The 26,578-nt window shown below is 39.7% G+C and overlaps 3 protein-coding genes across 3 annotated transcripts; 2 read left to right on the top strand and 1 right to left on the bottom strand.

Annotated features, from left to right (window-relative positions):
- Positions 1-1,776: 1,776 nt before the first annotated feature.
- LOC108143337 (general odorant-binding protein 57a) lies at positions 1,777-2,395 on the top strand. The gene is made up of 2 exons (XM_017267657.2): positions 1,777-1,846; positions 1,899-2,395. Exons 1-2 carry the CDS (start codon positions 1,784-1,786, stop codon positions 2,343-2,345), a joined length of 510 nt encoding a protein of 169 aa, XP_017123146.1. The 5' UTR covers positions 1,777-1,783; the 3' UTR covers positions 2,346-2,395.
- A 6,017-nt stretch (positions 2,396-8,412) lies between these two features.
- Positions 8,413-8,902, bottom strand: LOC108143364 (protein transport protein Sec61 subunit gamma). The gene is made up of 2 exons (XM_017267685.2): positions 8,773-8,902; positions 8,413-8,713 (listed from the first exon to the last, which is right to left on the bottom strand). The coding sequence occupies exons 1-2, from the start codon at positions 8,823-8,825 to the stop codon at positions 8,449-8,451; spliced, it is 318 nt and encodes a 105-aa protein (XP_017123174.1). The 5' UTR covers positions 8,826-8,902; the 3' UTR covers positions 8,413-8,448.
- A 15,472-nt stretch (positions 8,903-24,374) lies between these two features.
- Positions 24,375-24,888, top strand: LOC108143311 (gram-negative bacteria-binding protein 3). The gene has a single exon (XM_017267628.2). It carries the CDS (start codon positions 24,414-24,416, stop codon positions 24,870-24,872), a length of 459 nt encoding a protein of 152 aa, XP_017123117.1. The 5' UTR covers positions 24,375-24,413; the 3' UTR covers positions 24,873-24,888.
- Positions 24,889-26,578: the final 1,690 nt, after the last annotated feature.

Below are 26,578 nucleotides of genomic sequence, written 5' to 3'. Positions count from 1 at the left end.
CAACAATGGGGCGGAAGTGCATTGTAAACGGAGTGTGCACTGCACCCCAACCAGGCCCAAATACCGCCAGAATTTCCCACCTACGCACGGGTGAGTGCAATTATAATTTTGTAAAGCGACGGAAGTTCGGATAAACATACGCAAAACGTTAGCGCGCTGGCTGAAAAGACTGAAAAAGGTGAAACATGCTTATCCCCCAGGCCGATGCATTTTTGGGTTGATGGTGAGAAAACGAAACAAAATGAATAAGGGAACTCATTTGCAAAATACCCGTATGTACATTGACGTAAATTAAGTACAAATTATATTGAGAAGCTGGAGAAACATCGATAACTACGCTTTGTTCATCTCTTTATTCAACATACAACATTTTTGATACATTTACATTTCTGTCATTTTATAATTAATTCTAATCGGACTATCTTTTCTGTTTCTATATAAAACCGGACACTCTCGGTATGATTCGTTACTACTTTCTTAGCAGTTGCTTTGAAGCAGTTGCTTTGAAGCTTTTAAATCAATTATTATATCATAGTCGTTTAATAGATTTTAATATATATATGTCAAAAAACTCCTGTTGTATTGATTGAAGAACTGCAATATCGATTCATTGATGCATTCACCTTACAAGTCGGTTTCGGTTTACTCTTTTAAATTTGCGAACATTTACAAAAATAGGTGCATTTTAAAATATAAGCTAGGCACAATCTTAACAAATCCAGACTGATAATGAAAATTTATTTTTTTTAATACAAATAAATTGAAAATTTGCAAACCAGTTTTATCACCATTTTTAAAATACTTGCAGCATCCAGAAGATAAATGTTCTTTTCATATTTTTTTGGTGTCTCCTATCAACAGCAGTTGCTGCTTAAAGTTGGCACTCCACCCCCTGTGCAAAAAGCAATCTAATCACACCCCCAACCCCTGGCACACATGCCAGAAATTAAATTCGACGAGCAAACTTACACTGCGCTGCATACTTCAGCAACTGCCAATAAAGTGCTTGCCGTGAAGCAGCCAAAACAAAAAAAAACGACGAAAAGCGAGGAAAACTTATACTACTTTTCCCCTGCCCTCAGCTTATGCCGCGCTACAGTTTCTGTTGCTTCGAGTGCGCTTATCAAAAGACACACAAGGCACTGACATGCATCCAAAAAAAAATTGAAGGGACCAGGGAATGGAATGGAAAAGCAAAGGACGGGCTGGGAAACGCAAGGAAAGGAAAGGAAAGGCGACGAAGCGAAGCGCGTAAGTTTTCCAGTTTTTCTGCAGCGTCTTTGCGTTGGGAGAAAGCGGGGCAGGACTCTTTGCAAGTTCTGCATATGACTGCAGGCACGTTCTCAAAACCCCGCACACAATCCCCAACCTCCACGTAAGTGATGGGTGTAGGTGTGCGAGTGTAAGTTGATTTATGCCACTTTGTATACTCAGCATGCGTATGGGTTTCCCTGCACAGAGAAATGTATTTCAAAGTTGTGAGATATGGTCAGGATATGGAAGAAAAATGAGAGAAAAAGCTTTAGAAACAAAACTATTCTTACATGAATCTGAGACAATTAAATATGAATAGATCTTTATTAAATATTTTATGCACAAAATAATTTGCACTATCCAACTTAAAAATTAAACTACATTCGATTTTCTTTAATTAATTATTGGTTTAGTTTACTATAGTTATCAATATGCAATTTAAATCGGGAAAAACTGGTTTATCAACTTGAAAGCATTTACTTTAAGTAAGTATAAATTTCTCTAGCAAGCATTCAGTTCAAGTTCAACAATGTTCAGCAACGGACCTGTAATTTTTGCGTCTCTGATCTTGGCTTTGATCGGCCAAGCTAAGGTTGTAAAATCAAGAAAAGAAACCTTTCGCGTTATAAGAAAAACCCTTACAGGCTGGACATCCCTTTGACTTTTTTGAAGAAACCCTTGACGATTTCGAAGATTGTCTGAAAATTAATAATATTTCCATTGAGGCATACGAAAAGTTTGAGGAGTTCGATAATTTGGAGAATGTTCTCAGTGAAAATGTCGAATTGAAGTACAAGTGCAACATTAAATGTCAGCTGGAAAGGCAGCCAACTAAATGGCTGAATGAACTGGGCACAATTGATCTGAAATCGATGAATGCCCTTAAAGAAGCAGCGGAGTACATCACAAAGTGCATGGACAATGCCCCCGATGAGCCTTGTGCCTACGCATACAAACTAGTTATTTGTTCTTTCAAGTCCGGTCACACCGACTTTGCGATCGAATATAAGGACGATATATCAGAGGTAACCACCGATCTAGCTGCAGAACAACAGGCGGAACTAGACGAAAGCGATTTCATCGATGTCTAACAATAATAACAATGAAAATAATTAAAAGTTAAAATAAAACAGTTAACAAGCTCGGTGCATTTGCGGGTTGATTATCGTAGCAAAATAAAATTGCATGATATTTTATTACAGCTTTTCGCTCAGTGCATTGACTGTCTGCCTGTTCGTTGGCGTGTGTGTGAGGGGCTGCTGTATAAATGATTTATGGCCAACTCTCGCGACAGTTTCGTTTCGCTTTCGTTTGCAGAGAGTGCAACAAAGGAGCCGAAGAGACGCAGATAGCCAGAGTGGAAACTGTCGCATAATAAATAATTATAATTGTATTTCTCTTTCCGTCTTCCCGTTGGTTTTGCACGGCTCTTTGTCTTTTGGCCGCCACCTCGAAGGTGCCACACACATTAATAAACTTTGTAAATATTATATTTAAGTTGGGTGCAAGGTGAGACAGTGAAGTGGAAGTCCAGGTAATTGAAACCGCCGCAGCTGTTGGTCAGGTGTTTTCCGAGTCCGGACAACTGATAATGGGTCAATTGAGAAGGCATTTGGGAGGAGCCTGCCGCAGGATCAACTATTTTTTGGGAAGCTGACTCGTTACTCGGTTGTGGGTCAAAGGGACAACAGCAACAACAACAACAGCCCAGCATCCGGTAACTTCAAAGTTTGAGCTTCCTGCTTAGCCACCCAAAAATCTTTGCTTCCTTCGTTGGCCTTTTTCTGTATTGTCATGAAAGCGAAATGCGCTCACAGGAAACGGGAAGTGCGCCTCATGCAACATTTATGGAGGGTCCACACTCCAGGCCTCGAAAAGGACGAGCGGACGAAAAACTAACAATGGCTCGCCCCGAAACAAAAAGATACACCAGAGATGTTGACGCGTAAAAATTGTCACAAAGTGTAAATAGAAAATGAATTGAAATGCCTAGTACAGATTTAATTAAATTTCTGGCCGGTCGTGGCAAACAAAGGCTGGCCAAAAACTGCCCACAAATACTCAACACATACGTATGCATTCTACATTCTCAAATAAAAATATATGCGTGTAAGCACTTTTGTTAGCCTGGCATAAATATTTGAAAAATCTTCGCACATAAATAATTTGGTTTAAATCGCATACATAATTTGCAATAGGAAAATCAGTAAATATTTCAATATCACCAGCTATGACTGTGCCAATCAACAAACAACTTTGAATGATTTCAAGTTGGTCAGCTACAAACGAATTTCTTTTGCCAATCGATGTTTGAATTTCCTTCCATTGAATGTTGATGGAAAATGATTTTGTTATTTGTTAAACTTGATTTATGGAGTATTAAATTCTTGTATCTCTGTTGGCAAACGAAACTGAAAGTCAGCAGGCAAGGCATATGCAGTGAAATATAAAATAAATATTTCGAGAATGCCAAATCGTATTTGAGAAAATGGAATAGCTTGTGTGCATGGGTTTGCTTGTTGATATAAATTGTATATTTTTGGCATATTAAATTCAATTTATAGATACGCTATAGCTTAAACAGCTTGTGTTGTTACAAAGCCTAGTGAGTTATTTAAAGATACAATAACAAGAATATGAATTACTTACGCTATTAAGCATTTGTGATCATCTAACTTAAATATTTCTTTGACTGAAGCCCAATAAATTGAGCAATCTGTTTCTATGAATTCAATATGATTACGGACTCGCCGCTCGCATGGAATACTTAATAAAAACCAATAAACGTTAAAAGCCTTTTCAGTGGGCCGTGGCCATAAGCCACCTGCCAAACCAGGTCGACCAAACCCAGCTGACCACGATCCTCGGCCATCGCCGTCCGCTCCCCTCCCGATGTTCCTGTTCCTGTTCCCCTCTGAGGCTGGCCATGCGCCCGATTAAATGCATTTAAATGTGTTTTCATCATAATTATGCATATGCAAACATGACTCGGCCAGTGGCCACTCTATCGCCACCATCCTCCCGGACTCCGAACTTCGCCTGGCTGACGGCCTATAGCCACGGCCATATGCCATGTCCTGCGTTTTCCGGCAGCTTAAGTGCTTTAATGGCTTTAATTATGTTGCATGCAATTATTGTCCATGTCCCGGCAAGAATGATCTTCATCATCGGCTTAATAATGATGCCGATGCTGTTCGGAAGCTACTGGCTACTGGCCACGGCCACACAAATGCAGCAAAAATTATATAATTAATATATGAAAAGCAAAATGTATGATTTCCCCCTTTCATCTGATATACGCACATGTATGAAGGGGAAAAGCAGCTGCTGCGCTTTGCTTTTGAGCATAAAACTCAATCGCTAAATTATGCAAATAATCCGCAACTGCGACAATCGGCTGGCGTACGTTACGTATACGCAATGCTGGACGGATGAGGCCTCGAATTGTGTGCATGTGTGTATGTGTGTGTGTGTGTGTGTGTGTGTGGTTGTTTGCATGCGTAAAGAGGTCGCCGAGTTCATCGATGACGATTTTACTGCAATTCCGCTCCCGTCACCCGGTTTTTGGCGCAGATGCAAGAAAAGCACACAAAACCAACGGGATGAGGTGTGCATATATATAGAAGTAGAATGCCAGAAGAGGCCAACACAACAACAACGGCAACAAAAAAGTTTGGTGTTTCTGGGTCTTTCCTTTTGCCGATTTTCATACCCGTTACTCGTGGGGTATTATCTTTCTTATATCAGTAGATTTCCCTAACTAATATATTGTAAAGTCCGTTCAGATTCGTTCTTCGTAGAAGTATTCATTCACACATATAACTGTGCAAATTGATAAGTCCTTTACATAAAATTTGAATGACTTACATGAATGTAACTACTTAAACACATACAATTGTGAAAAGAATCGGGGTTGCTTTTACTAAAAATGGTGCCTAAGAGTATGCAACAAAATATTGACAATCCAAAAGTCCGTGTGGCTCAGTTTAAAAACCGAAGTTCTTTTTTCATTGGATACTTTTAGAAATTTAAGCCCTAGTTAAGATATGAGTATTATTTTTAGGGATAGTACAGGGTATTTTATAGTCAAGACATTCTAGTATAGCTTTCTCTTCCGATACTTTTCCCCATTTTTGGGGACCTCTCTGGTTCGCTTAGCCGTCAGTTTTTGGGGTCGCACAGCAATTTTATTTCGGCGACGTGACAAACGCAATCAGCGTCAGTCATATGTGTAAAAATGTTTTCCGCTTTATGCGTATGTCTCCGCTTTGCATGGAAATTGCAAAGCCAAAAACGTGGCCTGAAGTACGAAGTTGGAGGTGGAATTTCAACTTTGGTCGAACAGAATGTCTTTAACTTTTGGCACCTTGTCTAGCTCGATTCGGTGTCCCTCATTAGCTTTTCCATTCATCCAAAACCTAATTTGCAGCATGCCAACCTAACAAAAATCACTTTGCTCCCTGCCTCCTTTTGCCACTGAATTGGGCACGCAGAAACTACTTTCAAGTCCTGGCTTGCTGGACTGCCGCCTGCCGTTTGGCCGCAGGAGTCGCACATTGAGTTAATTAAAGTTGTACATGGTAGGCGCAATCAGGATGAGAACAAAAAACACATGTGACCCTATCTGTGTAAGTCTGCGATTGTGTAAGTGTGCCAGTGTGTGTGTGTGCCAGTGTGTGTGAGCGTGTGTGGGCAAGGGAAAAGGCCAAAACAAATTGCCAAAGTCAGAGCAGCAGCAGTAACGTTGAACTTTTTTTTGAGGGCTGAGAGCAAATGGCAATTTATAAAATCCTTTGAAGTGTCGAAAATCAGTAATTGTAGTCAAAGTGCAAATTGATTGCCAGTCTCTCTCCCACACACATACATTTCCCTTCGTTCTCTTGTGCACTCGGTTCGTGCCGAAAAATCAGTGTGGCAGACATGTTTTATTGAGTGTAATTTGTAGTTGCAAATTAATGGCCCCACTTCACTTTTAATTAAAATGCATCAAGAAGAGAACTAGAACAAGGAAACCAAGGGACAACATAAAGAACCACTTGATTGGATGCCCTTAAACTAAATTTGCAATCATATGTAAGCTTTAACTATGCTAATACAAAATCAAAAGCAATTTTGTTCGGAACTTCCTTCAAATATATGACTTTTGAATGAATATTTATTTATTCAAGATGTAGATTAAATATTAAGCCACAATATTTTATACAATGCATATTAAATTCCATGATTTAGCATTAAAATATTTTAATTAATGTGTAAAATATTAGATTTAGTTCCGTTATGAATTAAATGCATTTAATTTAAGTTAAACATGGCTTAAATTAAAATAACATTTCCAGATATTAAAATCAATTCCGAAAATAATCAAATGAAAATTTTAAAAATGTAATATTTTCATATGAAAAATAAATCTAAAGCAAAAAATATTTAATTGGACTTACTACGTTTTTTAACCGAGTAGTTTTAAAACATTTCAATTCAAAAATTATAGAAGCAACAACTGGACAGCATAGTTCTTATACCTCTTACTTGTATAGAACAAGTTCGTCAAGAAGCTCGACTATATTCTTGTTTCAGGTCGTTTTAATAAAAGTCAAGATGGTAAGTCGACCATCATAGAAACAAACAAACATCTCAGAATTCGAAATGTGACAATTTAAAAATTTAGTTAGCAACTGTAAGTGTTTTTGGCCAAAACTAAAATGTAATTATTTTTTTAATAGTTTCCATGTTAAAGTATGCCAATTCCAAGCGAAGAATTTAATTTCCTGTCATCATTTGTGGTTAACTTTGCTTTTACTCAATTTGGAAAGTTCACGTTTATCGACTCTGACATATGACTGGAAAAAAATTCATTTGCTCTTCAGTTAGAAGACTTTCCGTTCAGTATATGTATGTAACGCAGTACTTTCAAGAGGGCCTGTCTGTTAATCCAGACCACGTCAATTTGCCTCCGTCAGCTCCTTTGACGCCTGTTGCACGGAGGGGCCGTTAAAGGATGCAACTGCGTCGAAGTTTTGAATAAATTTTCGCCATTTTCCGGCGGCAACAGCGGGAACAACAAGGCAGCTCGATTGTGCTCTTCTCGACGCCGCAAGGACGCGAACGAGGACATCGAGGCATCATCAATTTTGGTTTGCGAGACTCATCAATAAAACATAACAGAAGCAAATGGAGACACATGTGACAATGCACATGCAAGCATCCGAAGGGATATGGATACTGATGCGTCCAGGACCCAACTTCTGATTCCCTCCGCAGCTGCTGCAAGTGCTCAGATAAAAGCGTTGCCCACTAGATTGGCCAATAAGTTTTTTCTTTCTCCCAAAAAAATGGTGCAGTGGTATTTAACAGTTCTCTGAACGATTTGGAATGGGTAGAAGTTTAGTTATTGCCAAAAACATGGCGAATACTTTAAGGGAACCATTTTCTTGCCTTAAACTGGCTGGCAAATCTTTTTTTACCTTTCTCATTATTTGCCAAATCTGGCTTTACGTATGACCCCATCCAAGGGCTTTGATTCGACTAAGTTCATCCACAAAACTTGTATGCGAACACATATATTTTTACTTTTGGCAACGACAAATGTTTTTCCTAGCGAACCCAACTAAAATAAAAGAAAACGGTTTAATGATTTTACCTGAGAAAAACACACTGGGTACTTAGTTCACATTTAAGGCTAATGCAAATTTACTCTATACAAATTATAAAATTGCTTGCATACAGTTCAGTTATAAGTTTTCTTTGGCTTTAGGTAATTTAATTTTTTTTTTTTAATTTAGAAGCTTACTGGTTATTTTAACGAAATCGAAAAATTTAAATTAAATAAACTTTAAACTGTTGTAAAAGCAAACTTCTTAGCTAGTAATCACTATAACATTTTAACTACTTTGCTTTTGTGTTTTAGTTGGTCATGTGCTTTTCTTTTTAAGACACCTTATAGAATTTTAGGTTGGAAGATTTCCCCGCCACCCTAAAACAATTTTTGTCCCCATTGCAGAACGTAGTATGCCTTTACAAAACACGACCAATGGGTATAATAAAAAAAAGCTTGGCAAGGAAAAGGAATGATCTTGTCAACACCCTCAGGTCGACCCAACCAGCTTGTCCTCGTTACGGCGGCGTTGGCTTTTGGCCAGCGAACGCTCGACTATAAGCAGTTGAATTGAAACTTTATTTCTGCCAAAGCACTTCAGCTTAGTCCATGATAATGTTGACAATGGGAATGTGCATCAGTTTAACCACGAATCCAATGACACCCATGATGAGAAATCCCACGCCGATGGCCGCGCTGATGCGCAGGAACTCCTGGCGGTCTGGTTTAGTGCAGCGCTTGTAGAATCGCATGGAGTCCTTATAGAAACTAGCGGACGGAAGGACCTGACGCAGTTTACTCTTGACCTGGCGACGCACACTCTCCAGGGACTTGCATTTCAGATTGGGCAAGAATTGGGCGAGCCCGCTAAAGATTTCAGAGATGAGATAGTAGTTGAAACCTTACTCAATGATTAATGTATCTACCTCTTGTCACTCTTTGGCCTGTATTTGCGACGACGCGAGAGGCGTTGCTCCATCTCCAGAATCTTAAAATGGATACTTCTAGGTTAGCTCAAACAAAACTTATTTGTATGTAAGCATCTAAGCGTTGAACTAATTCCACAGGCCTGTTCAGATCGACATGAAACTCGGTCCCAATAATTTCCAGCTGTTGTTCCGAACATGGACGCCTTCAGCATTGGCACATGCAAAGTGTGGCACAACTTGAAATGGAAAATACTGGCCGGTTTACACACATAATCAAACTTTACGCAAACTGTTTGCCAGCCCCGGACACACAAGACCGAACATTTTCGACTAGTTTTGCCACTCCTGCTGCACAGAATTGGTGAAGAGCAAATGGGGGGAGGAGGGGAAACTTAAATGCTGCAATTTGTTTCACTGCCGAATCGTTGCTGTCTTCACTTGAAGCTTAACTAAATGCACAGGGAGCCAGTCCGAAAATTCTCCAGCTCCAATTCTAAGCCGAAAACGTTCCCCTCTTCTACGCCCACTCCCATTTCCCCTGCATCCATCTCTATCCATCTCGGTGCGTGGAGAGGTGGCTGTTGTTGCTACGATTTGACAGCCTTGGCTTCAGAGATTCCCAGGACAATTCACTGCAAAATTGGTAGACAAAACTGTGCCACCACGGGCTCCTCTTCTACTCCACCATGTATATCATTACACTGCCGAAAATGTCATGTTTTTGTGAATATCATCAATAACTTTAAGGCTTTGTTATCTCAAAAATTATTTCTGTGACCATATTAATTTAATTGGTATATATTTGAATCGACTTTAAGAGGCGGGCATTTTTTATTTGGTAACGCTAAATAAAAATATAAAATTTAAAAATTAATTTATTGTTATATTGCGTATTATGATTCTGACAAAAATTAGAAAAACCTCTGATAGATTTTAAGTTTAAGACTTAAACTTGTATCATGGCTGTTTTGCTAAAAAATGTTTTGCCTATTTTATCTCAAATTTGTATTTAAATCCTTAAGGAAGTAATTAGAGCAACTTATATGAAAACTCAGCATATCTAAAAAAGCCTTAGGCAATTTATAAATATTTATAAAATTTAAAATCGCATCTTTATTGAAATTGTTGCAGGAAATATTCCAAAAAAATTGTTTTGTTGGGTGCTGCAGAATTTACTTGCGGCTTAGAATAATTTAAAAAAAGTATATTTGCATATATACACTATAATACATATTTTTAATGTAATGAAGTCGAATATATTCATAAAGTTACCATTTTTCATTGAAAATTCTTTCCTAAACTCTAAAGCAACCCTTGCTATTTCAACTACCTAAAATAAAACTCAAGGGGGCAAGTATTTTTCTCTGTGCAATCATACGGATACGAACGTGGCAGTCCCATAGCCTGTGTGCCAGTGTTTGTGGATATTTATGATGGTGTGCGTGCTTGCCGTTTCAGGCATTGCCATTGAGATTGAAAAATGTTAAAAAATTGCTTTTAAATGCCGCAAAATACAATTTATTATTCAACAGAGGCAAACGCCAAACACTGAGCACAATGTGCGCCCAGGGAGTGGGCGTGGAGCGCCCCATTGTAGGGATTGTATGGGGGAATTGGTGGGTCAGAGAACGGGGCGTGACCAGTGTGCGTAGGAAAGCTTAACAGTGCCCACTGCTTGGTTGTAAATTTAAATAAAGCCCACTTACACAAACACAGGCACACACAAGGAGCGATTGTTACTGCAGTTGTTTTGTTTATTACGCATACGCACTGTGCGCCGGCCATGGAAGTTGGCCATGAAGCGCAACGAGGCTTGCGGACTTAACTGGATCCGCTGCCCCAGCTGTAAGCAGCACTTAAAGCCGTCCTTTAAGAGCTGCGATATCGAACCTTACAATGTTTTCTCCCATTCCACAAGGAAACTATAAATTCGTCTCATTTTATTTGTAATCCAAGAACAGTTAACACACTTTTGTGTAGCACTAATTGTGGATCAGAGCGGCATCTTGGTTGGCAACTTTTTTTTTTTTTTTTTTTTTTGTTTGCGGTGGCACTTGAACAATTTTCCATGTGCTCCAAAAACTTTGGCAATAAAATTTGTTTCAAATTGCTTTCGAAAAGCCGCTCGAAAGGGACAGCGAGGGTGGGGAAAGGGAATGGGATTGGAGCCTGGTGGCAGCACATCCGGCATAGTCTCGCCCCATAGAGGCAAAGTTGTCAGCGGGCGAGTGACCAAAGTGCACCCAGAGGGCCAAAATAAATATCAAATATATTGAGAGGGCGAGGCAGTCGCGCAAAAGTTAATTACATTGTGTTAACCAGGGGGGAGGTTGGGCCAAGGCCTAATTTTGTAATTCTCTTTCTGAATCATTTAACCATGAAATTGCCTGCCCTGCCACGCCCACCGCCTCTGCCCCTTTCTCCGGGCGGACCAACCGAATGATGATAACCCACAACGCATTTACTCCTCATGGATGTCAGTCCAAATGTGCAAAATTAGCCTTTCAACTGCCAGTGCCACGCCCCCTTATCATCACCATTCCATCGGGACGCCTTCAGAGCTCCTTTTCCCCTCCGCCCCCCTTCTCCCTTTACAAATCCATTTCAATTGGCCCCGGGGCAACCACCATGTTGACAGCTGGCACGCAATTTATAATGAAAAGTTTCCACTCGCACCCGCAGTCGCACAATTCGAAAGCGGCGGGGCTCACCTACCTATTCCGATGCCTTCATTATTTGTGTTTATTTTGTATACTTTATAAATCATGTTCTGCACAGATATTAATGCAATTAGAAGAATCGGGAGAAGCCTTTTTGCATTCAAGTCGAGACTTGAGGAAAGGGTCCGGTGGCCTGATTAAGTTTCAGTGTCTTTTGATGTATAAGCTGCTTATGCCTGGCGGCAGTTGCTGGAATTCTGTGGCCAAATGGCACGACGAAAGAAATTAATTAAATTTGAACAGCTCTTAATCAAACAGTTGGTTGTAATAAATTGCTGAAAATTCTTGAGCTCTGAAACCCAGCTTAAACTTAAACCATCTTGCATCTTGCATCAGACAACATATCAAATCGATGGCATTTTGTGGCCCAGGCCAAGTTGAAAACCTATCACAGATAGAAACCAACATAAAGATATAAAACCTGCGCAATGATTGCCAAAAACGGAACGGCCACAGCCATTACCAATTTTTGTGCTTAACGCTTCAGCGAGCAAATCACTGGCACAGACAGATAGAAATGGCACATATACAGCCATACGGATGCAGATACATTTACAGTGACAGACACAGATACAGCTACAGCTACAGATACAGATACAGATACAGAGTTAGAGGCAAAGTCATAGTTTTAGTTCCGTTTGCCGTCCCTCTACTTATTCCATCAGCATGTCATCATGGCAAATCAGAGGACATGCAACATTGCATAAAGATTTGTCACAGCTCAGGCCCCAGTTTTCCACCCGGGAAAAATAGCAGGCAGCTAGCTACAGGCAACAACAACAAGCGATGGAAAACTTTTGCAGGCCAGGAAACTTCAGGGGGAGCGGTTTAAATCGCATTTTCGCATGCTCAAACAGGACAAACTGTGCAGCAAGACAAGAACTGGAGAACTGGAAAACTGAAGACCCGGATGTGGATGCGGATGGGGATGGGGATGCGGATAGGGATGCGGATGCGGATGCCGAATCCTGAGCAACTTGCTGCAAATTCAATTTCGTCTAGCTCGATTGCATTGCGGCACATTGCTCGAAATTCAACTCCAACTACGGCTCAAACTGCGATTTCAGCTTCAGCTTCCCATCGATTCGCATTGCATTTCAATATATAAATATTTATACACAAGCGAATTTGTGCACAGCTGAGCGCCGCGCCGTCCATGTCACCCTACACTGCGCGATACGTATACGTGATAAGGGGGCATGGTCCCAGGGCAATCGTGGTATATTTTTCACAGTGCAAGTGCTGCTAAAATGAAGATATATGAAGCTGCTGCCCGGAAGAGTAATGGTCATGTTGTCCCGCCGATGTACTCTGTAGTACTATACATTGCTGCATCTGCTGTTCGAGCTTCCCGGAATCGTTTAGTTTCGCATTGGGCGTCGCCCTCTTGGGCCCTGCCTAATTCCCTTTATTACAACGAATTCTGTACCGACATTTGATGGCTGCCTTTCGCCGTATAAATCATGGCTAAGCCCTTATGACATATGCTAAAATTTAATTCCCCACCAGCGGCAACCTTTTTGCCGCCGTTTTTGTTTAGCCAACGCGTGACAAAATGATTTGCTAGCCACGGCTCCAGCCCGCTCCTTTTGGCCATTGTTCGGGCCATGACAGTGCAAAATTGGTGATGATGTTAACGATGCGATTAGATGAGTGGATATTTTCGAAGCGGCGCCTCGTGTGTGTGTGTGTGTGTGATGTGCGAAGATTCAACCTGTGGCAGTCGCTCAAAGTGGCAAAGTGTTACGGCCAACTTTTCGGAAATTTGAATATTTAATGGGGATAATTTGTGACCGATTTTGAAAGCCATTAGCGAGTTGCGAAAAGTCTGAATAATGTGTACGCTTCAAAAGTTTATATCAAAGATTAACCCACATCAAGTGCCATTAAATCAACCCCAAAAACGGTCTCGAATTCAATTTGATATCGGTTTTAGCCAACTTTATTTCCGGCTAAGCCGCATGTGCACTACACTGAAGTGCAATTTGCGGTGCACTTAACCGTTTCATATGCTAATTATGGGCTATAAATTTGCTATCTAGCTTGCTGGCTGGCCGTAAATCGTTCAGCCTGCTGCGACTTTATGTGAGGCTCGTAAAAAAGCCAAGACAATTCCGGCAAAGCGAACTGGCTCCTTATTTCGAAACTTTTTCCAGGTGCTGCCCCTCCCCACAGACCAAAACTATATAGACAGACAATTTCCTTATGAAATGAAAATAAACATGACATTTCTGGGTTTATGTACTTTTGCAGCTGTGTCTTTGCCGTGCCTCCGGCTGCTGGTTTCTCCTAGGCCAGGCCAAAAGGCCCAAAACCACCAGCTCCTCGCCTTCTGCTAACATGGCTATGACTGCTATAAAATGTCATCTTTTATTATGGCAAAGGCTCAACTGGCGCAGACTGCGCCTAGACTAAGGCGGAATCAGAGATGTGCCCCCCCATCCTCTTGGCCCAGTAATAGTGGCAAACAATGCTCCGGCCCGACCACGCCCCCAAAATGGTTCTGCCTTTATATCCAGTTTACACGCTTCGCTACACATTTTCCCACAGAGAAGACAGAGAAGGCAGAGGAGAAAGAGACAGCTAGAGGGGGGACAGATAGATAGAGACGGAGAGATGGCAAGCCAAGTCTCATGCTGCGAGTTTCATTTCCGGTGCGACATTTTGTTACAAAACTTTATTTTCAATTTGTGCACATATTACACACAGCTTGCCACGCCCTCCCCAACGCCTCGATCCGCTGGCCCACTTATCTGGCCTTTGTTTTTATTTTAAGTGAAATTGTTCTATTTTTGCCATGGCAATTGCTTCGGCGAGCCGGAGATCCGCAAAGCTGCAAGTGTTCGTGTCCAGGTCCGTGTCTACTTATCATCTTCTGCTTGGAACCCAGCAGCTCGGCTTTCACCCTGGCTCTGGGGCTGTTGATTATTATTACAAGCATTATGACCGGATTTCATTGGGCATGGGGAATGGGGACAAGGGCGGGGGATATAGACAATGTCCATGTCGGTGCCAGCTGCTCGTAATGAAATTAGTTTGTCACTCGTCCACGAATGCGGAGGATTCCCCTGCCAATTCCTGTGTCCTTACTCCCTTCGAGGAGTTTATGTTTCGGCCTAGTGTTCGGATAAGTGTCTTCATCAGCAGCTGAGCGCTTTCATTTTTGATGCCTTTTTATAGGTCAAGTGCACTTTAGTTTAGTTTGCTAAATAACTTTCAAACTTTAATTCTATGCCCTATGAAGTTTAATTGTAATGCTGTTAAAGTCCAGTTAAGCAAAGACATCAGAATTTATACAAATATTTTATTTTATTTTACTCTTAATGCCAGTATCTATTTTAATGATTATTTTATTTTATATTATTAATTATTAAATTAATTAAATTCGCTTTACTTGAACTGAATGCATAAACCGTATAATTATTAAGTGTTTCACATAAATAAATACAAAAGTAACACCATCTTACTTCATTTAATCGCCTACCATTTCAGATATGAAAACAGAAATACTTTCCAGATTACATTAAATTGTGTTTTCCCCAGATTGGGTTCTAGTGGTCAAATTCTAAAAAACAGAAAGCGGCTTACACAAAAAATAGGCAAAATAAACTTGGGACGAAGGGTATTCTTAGAAATTGGTTGGCTACTAAGCCGATTTACCTGAACTAAGGGAATTAATTAATATATGTATTTTGGCACCCACATCAAAACAGAATGGCAAAACTAATTTGCGCCTGAAAAAAGATAATTAAAAATTAACGAGATTTGGGGAGAGTTGGGAAAGTGAAGGAGAAAAAGTGGCAGAGCATGTCATCAGCCCAACTGGACGATGAACTCACGTAATCAATCAACTTTGATTACGTTCAAGAGACATAGGCATATGACCCTCATAAGAAGGCCAATCCAACCTTTTTTTTTTGGGTGGACAGTAGGCTCCGGCAGATTAGAGTCTTTTTCTGACAGTATTCTTTGGCGCCCAGCGAAGACAAAAATCAATATGTCTTGATGTCTGATAAAAGTGAAATAAATTGTACGGCTCGCAAAGTGAAAGTGTCAAATGACCAGGATTGCTAGCACACACATCGAGTTGAACAAATGAAAAGTGAAGATGTATGGTGAGTCCAAAAACAGTGATCAATCCGCCACTTGACCCCAGTTCTCCCATCAACCAAAACGAGAGTTTTCCGTCTTAAATTCGTATTTTTCGAGCCCACCTTCCGTTTTCCGGCAGCTCAGCTTTAATGCGGGCCAATAAATACGCTCTTAAAAGATAAATAAATCCCTGACACTGGCACCAATCACTGTCAGAGACCAAGAAGACCAGGAGCAAGAGTACTAACCGCATTTCCTCTAGGCAGGATAAGCAGCTTAGCCCCCAACACGCACCAGCACCTATGGCACAAGTTTAAAGTCAACAACAACAACAGCAACGGGGAAAAAATACCGTTGGAAAAGCCGCAAGTGAAAAAAAAAAGGAAGAAGGAATTTTCCGACACTGGTCATGTGAAGCGTAAATTACCAATGATCGGGAAAGCCGCAATGGAATGAGACAAACGAGAGCAAAGACCGGGGATAAGGTGGAAAGCCATGCGGGAAGTCAGGATGGCCGAGTGAAAAACCTCAAAGAGTTAAGAGACAACGGCATTGGCCAAGACCAAGTGCAGCAACCGTATATCCGAACCTGAGCAACCGAAATTTAATTAACTGCCCTGTCAAATGGCGTCCAACCAGGAAAGGCTTGCACCAGCTCTAAATGACAATTGGCAGCTGGATCTTCCTTTAAAATGATTGGCAGACATTATTTTGCCTTTATTTTTCATGTTGCAATAGGAATTGCATAAAAATTACAACCAAATTACCAATCTCTAAAAATAAATAAAATCCCTATAAAAATGACGTGTTAAGAATTTGAATAAAATATTTGATCATCGCTGATGGCAATATACATAACTTTTTTTTACTATGGTTAGGTAAAATGGCATGAAATTCTTTCATTCTTTTTGATGCAATTAAAATGGTAAAAATATCAATGTAATTCGAGCATTCTAGAATAAATTAAACGTTTTGTTTGCATATTTTCTAGATATATACAAACAAAAACTTCTCTCTAGCCGCAATAGAGTTGCATAAAAAGTTTTAAATTCTAAAATAGCATTAAATATGTTTTCTTTTTTTATTTAGCTGTAAAAACTTATTCTTTTCTTTTCTAAAACCAAATAGTTTGAAAATTAACAAATTTTATAACATTAAATATATTTTAATCTTGTTCTAGTACTATGGTTTTTCTAATTATAAGGAACTAGACAAAAAACTCAATTGAGAAACTTATTAAGCTAATTTTTTGGATTTTCTCATAAATTCCGTTCGAAGAAACACACATTACATGCAATATATTCCGATGTGCCGCCTTTGCATGTCGCGAACTTTTATTAACTTGGCCCTTTGGCTGCGGGCCCTTCGAGCTTGTTTACTCTTGAGCTTTATTGGAAAACGGACATGGACGGGCGTGTCTGCTGACTGCTCATTAACTTGGATCTGATGCCGTGGCGGTTTCAATTGAAAACCAAAAATCTCATTTTGAATGCAATCGAGCGATGGAATTCGCTTACAATGGGCCAGCTTATCAGCGATTGGCCAAACAAAAAAGAGCCTTCATTAAAACGTAAATATCAAATTGGCAGCAACCATGTCTGCGTCTACACGCCCATATGCGAGTTCGAGTGCGAGTGCGAGTGTGTTTTGTGTGTACATTGTGCTCTCCAATCAAGAGTCTGGTTTCAATTGCAGCCGCAATTACGCTAAACAAAATTACGCATTTGTAAAATAACAAAATGAAGAGTCGCGTTTGTGTAAAGCTGGCTTTTACCGCAGATATAAATTTGACTGATTTTCATCGAGTTCGAAAAAAAAAAAATCGAATAAAATCCAATTTATTCGATGGGCAACAAAAGCGCCAGCGAAACTCCATAATTCCAAATGCTTTTAATGGTTAACTGCTAGGGCTCTCGATATTGATACAATAATTTTCGGCAAATATGTTGCAATTTGCGCAACAATTTTGTGAACCGCAGCACGGCCGACTGGATTGGATAAATGGAGTTTACTCAAAAATGTTAAATTCATCCTTCCGGATGAATCAATTCCGATGAAAAGTGGCCGCTCCCTACCAAAGGGAAGATCTCCACATAAACAAGAACCAGAACATGCATGCTCAACAGCCCCCATTAGCAACTCTCGAGGATAACTCCCGAAAAAGGACTCTGTACTCCACACACACCGGACTAAGCAGTCCACAGCATTCATAGTCTGGCCAAGCTCTTCCATTTTGGCCAGAACAATGCCCAGCACTCCGGAGTACACCCACTTTTGGCCGGAGTGTGCGAAAAGCTACTGCCCTACTACAGAATCCTCCTCCCCAAATCCCCTTTGTTGCTGCGCATAAAGCAACACTTTTCCAATTTCCGGCTATGCAAACGGGAGCGCAACCAAAATCGGAGGTGGCTAGTGCAACAGCAGCGGCCAAGAAACAGAATGTATGGCCATTTAGCCAGCTGCATTGTTATCATATCAGAGATGGCAACGTGACCCATCAAAATAATTATCAAGACAACAAATTTGTTAGATTTTATTTGAAAATACTTTAGTATTGGGTTACTCCTCTTGTCTTAATATTTTTTTTAGACAGAAAATATTTTTGTATAAAGAATTTTAAAAGATGGAAAATAAAAACCATACAATTTTAGTAAGAGAAGCCCATCTTTGACTTATTTCTAGCACGAGCACATAATTCTTAAAGAAAGATTCCTCTTTGGACTACACATATATAAGTATAAGTATATATTATTTTTTTTTCTAAAAATTATACTTAAAATACTTCAGTAAGGAAAGTTAAGTACCTCATTACAACTTAAAACATAACACCATTTTTAAGCAGTAAAATTTTGTACCTTTATATCTAGACACTAAGAGGAGTGAATTATTATATGGAATTAAAGTACCCATATAAGTCCACCTCATCTCATTACTAAGTGTACCTTTACAAAGAAAATTCAAGCTAAAAATCACATTGAAAGTAGTAACAAGCGTTAATTTGGCTTAAACAAAATCCAGATAGCTATAAAATGATATTTTCGCTAGATAATAACTTGTACAACTTCGTGACTTTTCCTGCCATGCCATCGCTATAATAATGCCCATTTGGGCTGCTTTGTTGGCCAATGGCCGGCGTGAAGCATAACTCACATTGCGCACAAATACATGGCCAGGATCGCATCAGAGCCCATTATTAATGAGCTCAGCAATCGAAAATGCGTGTGCACCCTTTTTGCAGGTCCAGGATGTGCTATGACGATGACGATGATGATGATGATGGTGACGATGATGATAATGACGATTGCGATGATAATGGCGACTCTTCGACAATATGCAGCACTCTAATGAGCAGCCGCTTGAGCAGAAGGAAACCACGATTCTGCGGGGTGTGCGAGGAATTCCACTACTTGCGGTGGTGATGCCACTGCCATTGGAACGCTTGTAAAGTTGTCGAGTAATTAATTTGTTCAATGGCATGCTGGAGGTGTAAGCGAAACCATTTAAAGTTGACGACGTCGTCGACGCAGACACTTGAGAATTCAAAAGCAACTACAAAGTGGCAAAGTCCTCGAGGACTTGCAGCCAGGTACGCCGGCGGGATCTGGAGAAACTTGTCGTGTATGCCCAGCAGAGTGTGTATCCGGCAACGTTTCCAGTCAAATTTGCTCGACGGGGAGTTTAATTATTGGGGGACATTTGGGGTAGTTACTTTTGCCTTTGGAATTGATATGGTAGCGAGCCTTTTGCAATTGACCTTTAATTTTTAGTTTTAGAAATTGCTTTAATGCAGACTTTACATAACATATAATAGTAAATAGTAACCCTTTTGTTAATGCTTCGTCAAGAAAAGTGAGTTTGTACCCTTGTTACTATAACAAACATGTACAATTTTTAAAAACAATATAGAGTAGGGTGTAACCCTTGTAACTATAACAAGACCAATTTGAAAACTTTAAAAAACTATACTTGTATACAGTCGTTTTTTAAATTTTACTACAATGTCTGATATTGATTTTTTTTTATTTATTCATTCCGATTTCTTATATAAACTCTACCATTTGAGATCAGCTCTGATTGTCGAAAATCTCAAATCTGAAAAATCAGAAAAATTGTAAACTGAGAAAACAGAATGTGTAAGTAAAGAGGCCTTGAGGGAATTCCCAAGTAGATTAAAGCGTTTGATCTTTAAATAGAACTTACAATCATTTAAAGAGTTACCACACAACCCACCCTCGCAATATCAAGTACTCATGCGCCTGTTCGTATGCGTATGAAATCGGAAGTGGATGCCAGCCCCACCACGCCCATCGCAACTACCCATCCTTGACTGTCCTGAGTGGAACATCTTCGCGTCGTAGTCGTAGTCACCGGGCTCCCCTTGACTGGGCGACAGGTGCTTCCGCATTTGAATGTCAACGGAAACCGCAACGGTACAACTTAGATAAACGTTTGCTCTTTAAATATGTGCGCAATGGCACAAGGAGCCCTGGGTGGTGTCGGAAAAGAAGCGGGGGTCGAGGGAAAACTGTCCCCATGTTTGAGCAACTGAACTTATGTGTAAAGCAGAAGCTACATGCGAAGTGGTTGTGGTTTGCAAAATGGGAGCATGGAAGTGCAAGTCGTATGGGTAGCGAGTGTGAGCCATGACAGGTGTATGCTTGGATAGATCTTGGCTTGGCTTATTGCTTACTCTCCAGATAACATACCTATACTATATGAACAGTGTGCACGAACATGGGTGTGCGTGAGCGGAGAAGTGCCAAGGTGTTTGCTTTTGCACGAGCTCAGTAAAATTGATTATGGGGAAATTGAGATGGATAAGCAAAGACGGAGTCGAAAGCGACCAAGAAGGATAGCATAGGACATCTATCGAGAAAGCCACAGAATTCTAATGTTATTTCTTTGACTTCCCTAAAAGCCAATACATGAAATGACAATTGCAGAGATATAAATTTCCAAAAATAAGTCCCTTAAATGAAGAAATTATATTTTCTGTTAAGTAACTATGCAAGTCCATTGATGTCCAAAAGTGCCGAATCTAAAATAGCCAATACATTACCACTATTAAAAACTCCTCGACTATTTTAAAATCTAGATAGAAACTATGTTCGTTTTGACTGTAACAACATAGACACAAAAAGTTTTTCAAAGCTCACTATTTAACAAAAGAAATGGGTAAGTATTTTATTATTTTACAATTTTTTTTTACAATCTGAACACTTTTTATTAAGCCACAACTGTGATTTGCCTGCGGAGAAGATATAAACATACGTATCAAATGGGAGTGAACTAAGTACGGCTTTAGTGACATGGTTTTTAAAGTGTCTTAAATGTAAAAAAATATTTAAAAAAAAAATGTGGGCCGTCCTTTATAACACAAAGAGATTTGAAACCAAATATTTTATGGTTGCAATTTTAATTAGCCGCGCTTAAATCGCAAATCCTATACACACCCTTTAATACTAGGTAAGCTTTGGTGCCTCTAAAAATACAAAATTGTAGTTTCACTAGCAAACGTCACACCATAATTGTTAATTGCCGTCTGCAAAATAAACAACGATGGAATATTTATTTAATTCTAATAAATATTCGTGTGTATATTGCGCACAATGTAACGGGCTTATTGGTTTTTACGAATATTTAATATTGCCTTTTCGACAAGTTTATCCATTACAAAAAGCGTTACATGTGCTCAGCAATGTTCACTAAATTATTCACAAAAATATTGTATCAACCCGCTGATTGAATTATGCTCAATGACTGTATGGCATTCCTCCAGCGATAACCTTTTTTTCGCAGTTGCTGTGGCTTCTGACAGGCATCATTGACAGTTTCAAAAAAGTTGATTAAGTTCCAAATCAATTTTCATTCAATTTAGGCAAATATCAACAAATTAAATCACGCCCGAACAAATAGCAAAGCACCCGAGTGCCCGAAAAAAACCACTCCATGCTAAACTGCTAAAAATAAAATCAATTAACAATAAATGCAAGCAATTAAATTCAATGCTCTTTGAGTGGTGGACTGAGTGAGAGGCAAAGAAACGTTTGCCACAGATAAAAACAGGCCACTTAATTAAGCCGAAACTGGTGTGGGGACCAATGGAGAGTGCTATTGGCCCACATTTACACTGGCCGGCATGTTTTAAGTGCGAAACAATGTAATTTCATGGTAATCAGTCTGGGACCTGGCCCGGCATCTAATGCCACTCCAACAACCATCTACCGAACTACCAAACTACACAAGCTACACAACTACACAAATTTCCGGCTGTGTGCACAAAGCCATTGGGAACCGATGGTAAAGATGGAATAGGGCCAAAACCGAAGCTGAGCACTTGGGCCAGAAAAATGTCAGTTTGCAATTTTCTATGCCATTTAAAATAAATGAAAATTGCTCTTCATCCTCTACCGGCTTTTTTGGGTGTTTCGAGCCATGGTTGTGGGCCATGGTTTGGGCCGGCGCGTGTTAACGTAAATAAATTACACACACACATGGCCAGCAGCGAGTGGAAGCGGGACACAGATACGCAATCAAGTGGTCAGCGGCATGCAGCTTATAAATCAGCGCCAGCCGCTTGGGCGCAACATCAGCAAACATTTGGAGGATAGATGACCCCGGCATCGCGACCCGCATTGCGATGGACAGCTGAACGAACGAATGAATGAATGAGCGAGTGAACGAATGACCGAGTGAGTGGACGCCCGAATGACTGAATGAATAGATTGAGCGCCCGGCTCCGGATAGATTGCTTGTATAAATGTTCGGCTATTTAGTTTCGGTTTGCTGTGGTTTGACTTTGCTTGTTTTCCCCAGTCCCACCCCAATCCCAACCCCATTCCTAACCCCATCTCCATTTAGCTTCTTTTTTTTTTTGGGTGGTAAGTGGTGCGGTGTGCAGAAGTTGATATTGCGCTTTTGTGTGTTTTAATGTTGTTTCTGGGACAATTGTCAGTCCGGCGAGAGCTGGCCGTCCGGGTCGGTGAGCTGAATCATTTTGTTTGACAAATAGCCGGGCAATTAAGAATTAACTACCATCTGGTTAGGCCAGGTCCAGGGTCCATAAGCCGCATTAAGTACGCTCCCGGGATACACGAGCAGAAGAAACTCCGAGGGCTGATAACAACGATACAGTGTTTGCAACCCACTTCGGACGTACACATTTTAAGGAAGGAATTATATAGCAAAATGATTTGGAAATCAAACAAAATAATGCACTAGTTTGGTGTAATATTACAATGACTTTAAATAATCACAATTAAATGATTAATTTTTAATTTTTATTTATTCGCTCACAAAATAATAATTTTGTTTTGACCGAAGGTTCATGATAATATATTAAAAACTACAAATTCATATCTATTTTTTGACCGAAAAAAAACCCCAATTTCAAATTAATATTGGTTAAAGGAAAAAATTGTTGAAATTCTTAGATTTATTTCGCTCAAAAAATAGTAAATATCTTGTGGTTCTTATTTTTCCAGGATGTCATGATAAAATGATAACGGTCTCCGTCAAAAAAGTAATATAAATTTAATTTAATACAAGATTGTATACATTTTGTTTCGCTGTTAATACTAAATAAAACAAAACATCAAAATGAAACAAATTAAAGTTTCTTCCTGTAAGAAAATTATGTTCGAACCCCACAGACTCTATAAAATAACTGACTCAGACAGATGACTTCAAAGCCAACCCAAGAAGTTACTGTGACAACTTTAAATATATAATAACTAATACGATAATTACATAAAACAAGTTAACGAACTTCGTCTAACATTGTAAGCAGTCAGTTTCTGTGCGTTGAGTGGTTCGAGTATGTTCCTAGCCTTAACCGCCTGCTCAGTGGCAGCATAGTTAACATTGCACCCTGACTTTGGGCCACTGACAGCAATTGACTGTCTAAGTATCTGGCACATGAAGGACCACCACCACCCCCTTTTGCTGTGTCTGCGACGCGAATGCCGACGAAGGATGCCGGGCCTGTGTTTAGGTGAGTGGCAAGTACTTGCTTACTTACATACTTGCAGCGAAAAGTAAAACAGCACCGGCAACAATGCCGCAGGATTGCTGTGTGGCCAACAAGGCGGGCGGTTCATCTGCATATATTTATGTACATGTACAATATACAGTCTCCTATGGTACAAAGGAGTCGTTGTCCCAAAGCAAACCGCACTCATGTGGTGCGGTTATAGCTTAAAGCTCTTCTGTATCAACCCGCTCCCTTTCTTAAGAAATATTGCTATGCAAATATTTGTATTGCATATTTTCGGGCACGTGGCCGAATTCACGGTCTGCGGAGGAATTGTACACTGGGTCTAAGGGGAGTGGCAATGGGAATCGTCTCAAATTTGAAAACATATAAATAACCTCACCCAAAAAAAAATGTTCTTAGAATCTAAACTATTGTTACATGAATTTTAAACTCTTGGGTAGTGTTAAATTAATACCAGGAAAGTATTCCAAAAACACATTTTATACATAGGAAATGTAAATTTCTATTTTTTTTTCTACGGTGAAGCCAAGTCCGATCTTCTTTAGTAGTCATCGTCCCAGAGCAATTCACACTCATTTAGGCTATAGCTTAAAGCTCATCTTTATTTGCCAGCTCTATTTTTTTCTAAATATTATATTTAATAATAATATTATTTGTATTGTTTACTTTTAGGCACTCGGCGGAATTTCCGTGCTGCGGGGGGATGAACCGGCGGGAAATTCACAGCTTACCGGGGACAAAAAAAACAATAAGCATCCAGACGATAAGCTTCAGATGGCGGGCTACAAAAGCCGTGTCTCGGCTTTCGACAGAATCCATTCGCATCCACGATGTCGCACACCTCAAAGCTGCCAGTCTATCTGCTCCTAGTCGCCATTTCCTTGGGCGGAAGTCTGGCCTACGATGTGCCCAAGGCCACCGTGAAGGTCAATTCGCCGAAGGGATTCGAGGTATCCATTCCCGACGAGCCGGGCATCTCGCTGTTCGCCTTTCACGGCAAGCTCAACGAGGAGATGGACGATCTGAGCGATCAGACCTGGGCGGCCGATGTCGTGAGTTCCCGAAACGGACGCTGGACATATCGCAATCGGAACCAGCGACTTCAGACGGGAGATGTTCTGCACTACTGGACGACGGCGCGGTACAATGGCATCGACTACCACAACTACAACCAGGTTCATGTGGTCGGGCAGGGGGATTCCCAGAGAATCGATGTGAACGGCTCCAATGGTGGTCGCCAGCCGATCGTAGCCAACGGCCACAATACGATCAATATATTTGTTCAATAAATTAAGCATTAAGATACGTTTGTTCTCTTTTATTACTAAGCTTTGTCAAAAGGCCAAACTAAAAGACATCTGAAGACAGCTTGAGCTTCTCAGTCAGGTTTTGTGCGCCAGAGTGACTTTATTAGAACTAGTAAGAAGTAAGCTTACTCCCGCAAGCCGAACCTTATATACCCTTGCTGTTATAAAATAAATTAACAGATCAATAAACAATAGTATAAAACCGACAACATTCCGATTTAAAGGCATACATATTCAAAAGCAATGCAGCAATAAATATTTCGTCTATTAATTGTTCTATTATTCCAGAAAAATGCATAATCATTATCATATACTACATGCAAAAAAAAAACCGCCTGCTGATGTAGATAACAAAATATATTTAATTAATACTGTACCAATTATTGTGTTGGATTTTTTCGATTTAATTAACTATTCCCTATGCTTAGTTATAAAAGTCAAAGTCATGAGACCTTAAGATAGAGAGTCTAATCTCAGTTGATTTATTCTAAAATTACAAATATATTATTACCCATTACCCAGAAAACAAAACTCTAATCGTTTACTACTTCCATAAACATGGTAATATGTCTTTATATATTATATATTATCTTATTGATAAATTGTAAAGTTCTTTCATAATTTATAATTGCTTTAATAACAATAAACTTAATTTGGGAAGATTTTAAATGAATTTATTGGTGGCGCACCACCTCAACCCAAACCAGCAGCATTGACAGCCTTTTTGGCAACAATGTGTTTCAATAGCAATGCATGGTTTTGTTTTTTTCCATTAGGGCTATAAATCAGAGAAGCACTTTGTCACAGATACGCAAGTAAGTATCCGGATCGTATAAATCATACTCGAAAGTTCTTCAGCCCGCTCATCAAGCGAGTTGAAAGGGCGACACCCAAAAACTGCAACCGAGGACACCGACAAAAATGGACCAAGGAATTTAGCCAGGTATGACAGCACCACCCTCTATACACTCACGTCCATAAACAACTGCATAAAAGGTTGCGCCTGGACCATTTAACTTTCGCCCAAGGCTAACAGAAAGCAGATAAAACTTTTTGCCATCGCAGTTCTAGTTTAAGTTGCCCTTGGTACGCTTCTGGTTATATAGAAGTTTCTGATTCAGCGTGTGTTGAAAGGTTTATAACTTTTAAGAAGAAGATGGGTGTGATTTTATCCACTGAGTCAAAAAGTCATTTTCTTCCTTAAAAAAACTTATCAATAAAAATTATTACTTAAATGGGTTATGTTTTTATTAACTAATAATAAAATAATTTAATTTTTTTAGTTAATATAATATATTGGGCTAATATAATATAATTTTTAAGTTAAGACTTTTTATAATGTGTCTTAAAGATAAAGACACTCGTGAATGTGAATTTTCATATTTTCCCTCGGTTTTTTTAAGTCCATGATATACGTTTGAAGCTCAATGAAAAACTGAAACTGTAATCATCACATTACGTACACTTAATATATTTTGTACACATTGTACTAAAAATTAACTTTCCGAATTTATTTTACTAAAAATATACTGTAAATTTGCAATATGTTCTCGGCACAAACAGATATTCAAAATGTTAATTTGTAGTGTATAATATTGAGTTCATTTCGGAAACACCTACATCCACTCCTGTTTTGTGTTAGTTTACTTTGCCTTGCGCTTGACCTGGCTCGCTGACCGCTTTCAGCC

This window comes from Drosophila elegans, unplaced genomic scaffold (assembly GCF_018152505.1).
Source record: "Drosophila elegans isolate 14027-0461.03 unplaced genomic scaffold, ASM1815250v1 contig_183, whole genome shotgun sequence".
Lineage (NCBI taxonomy): Eukaryota > Metazoa > Arthropoda > Insecta > Diptera > Drosophilidae > Drosophila > Drosophila elegans.
This window is presented reverse-complemented; position numbering and strand designations above follow the sequence as displayed.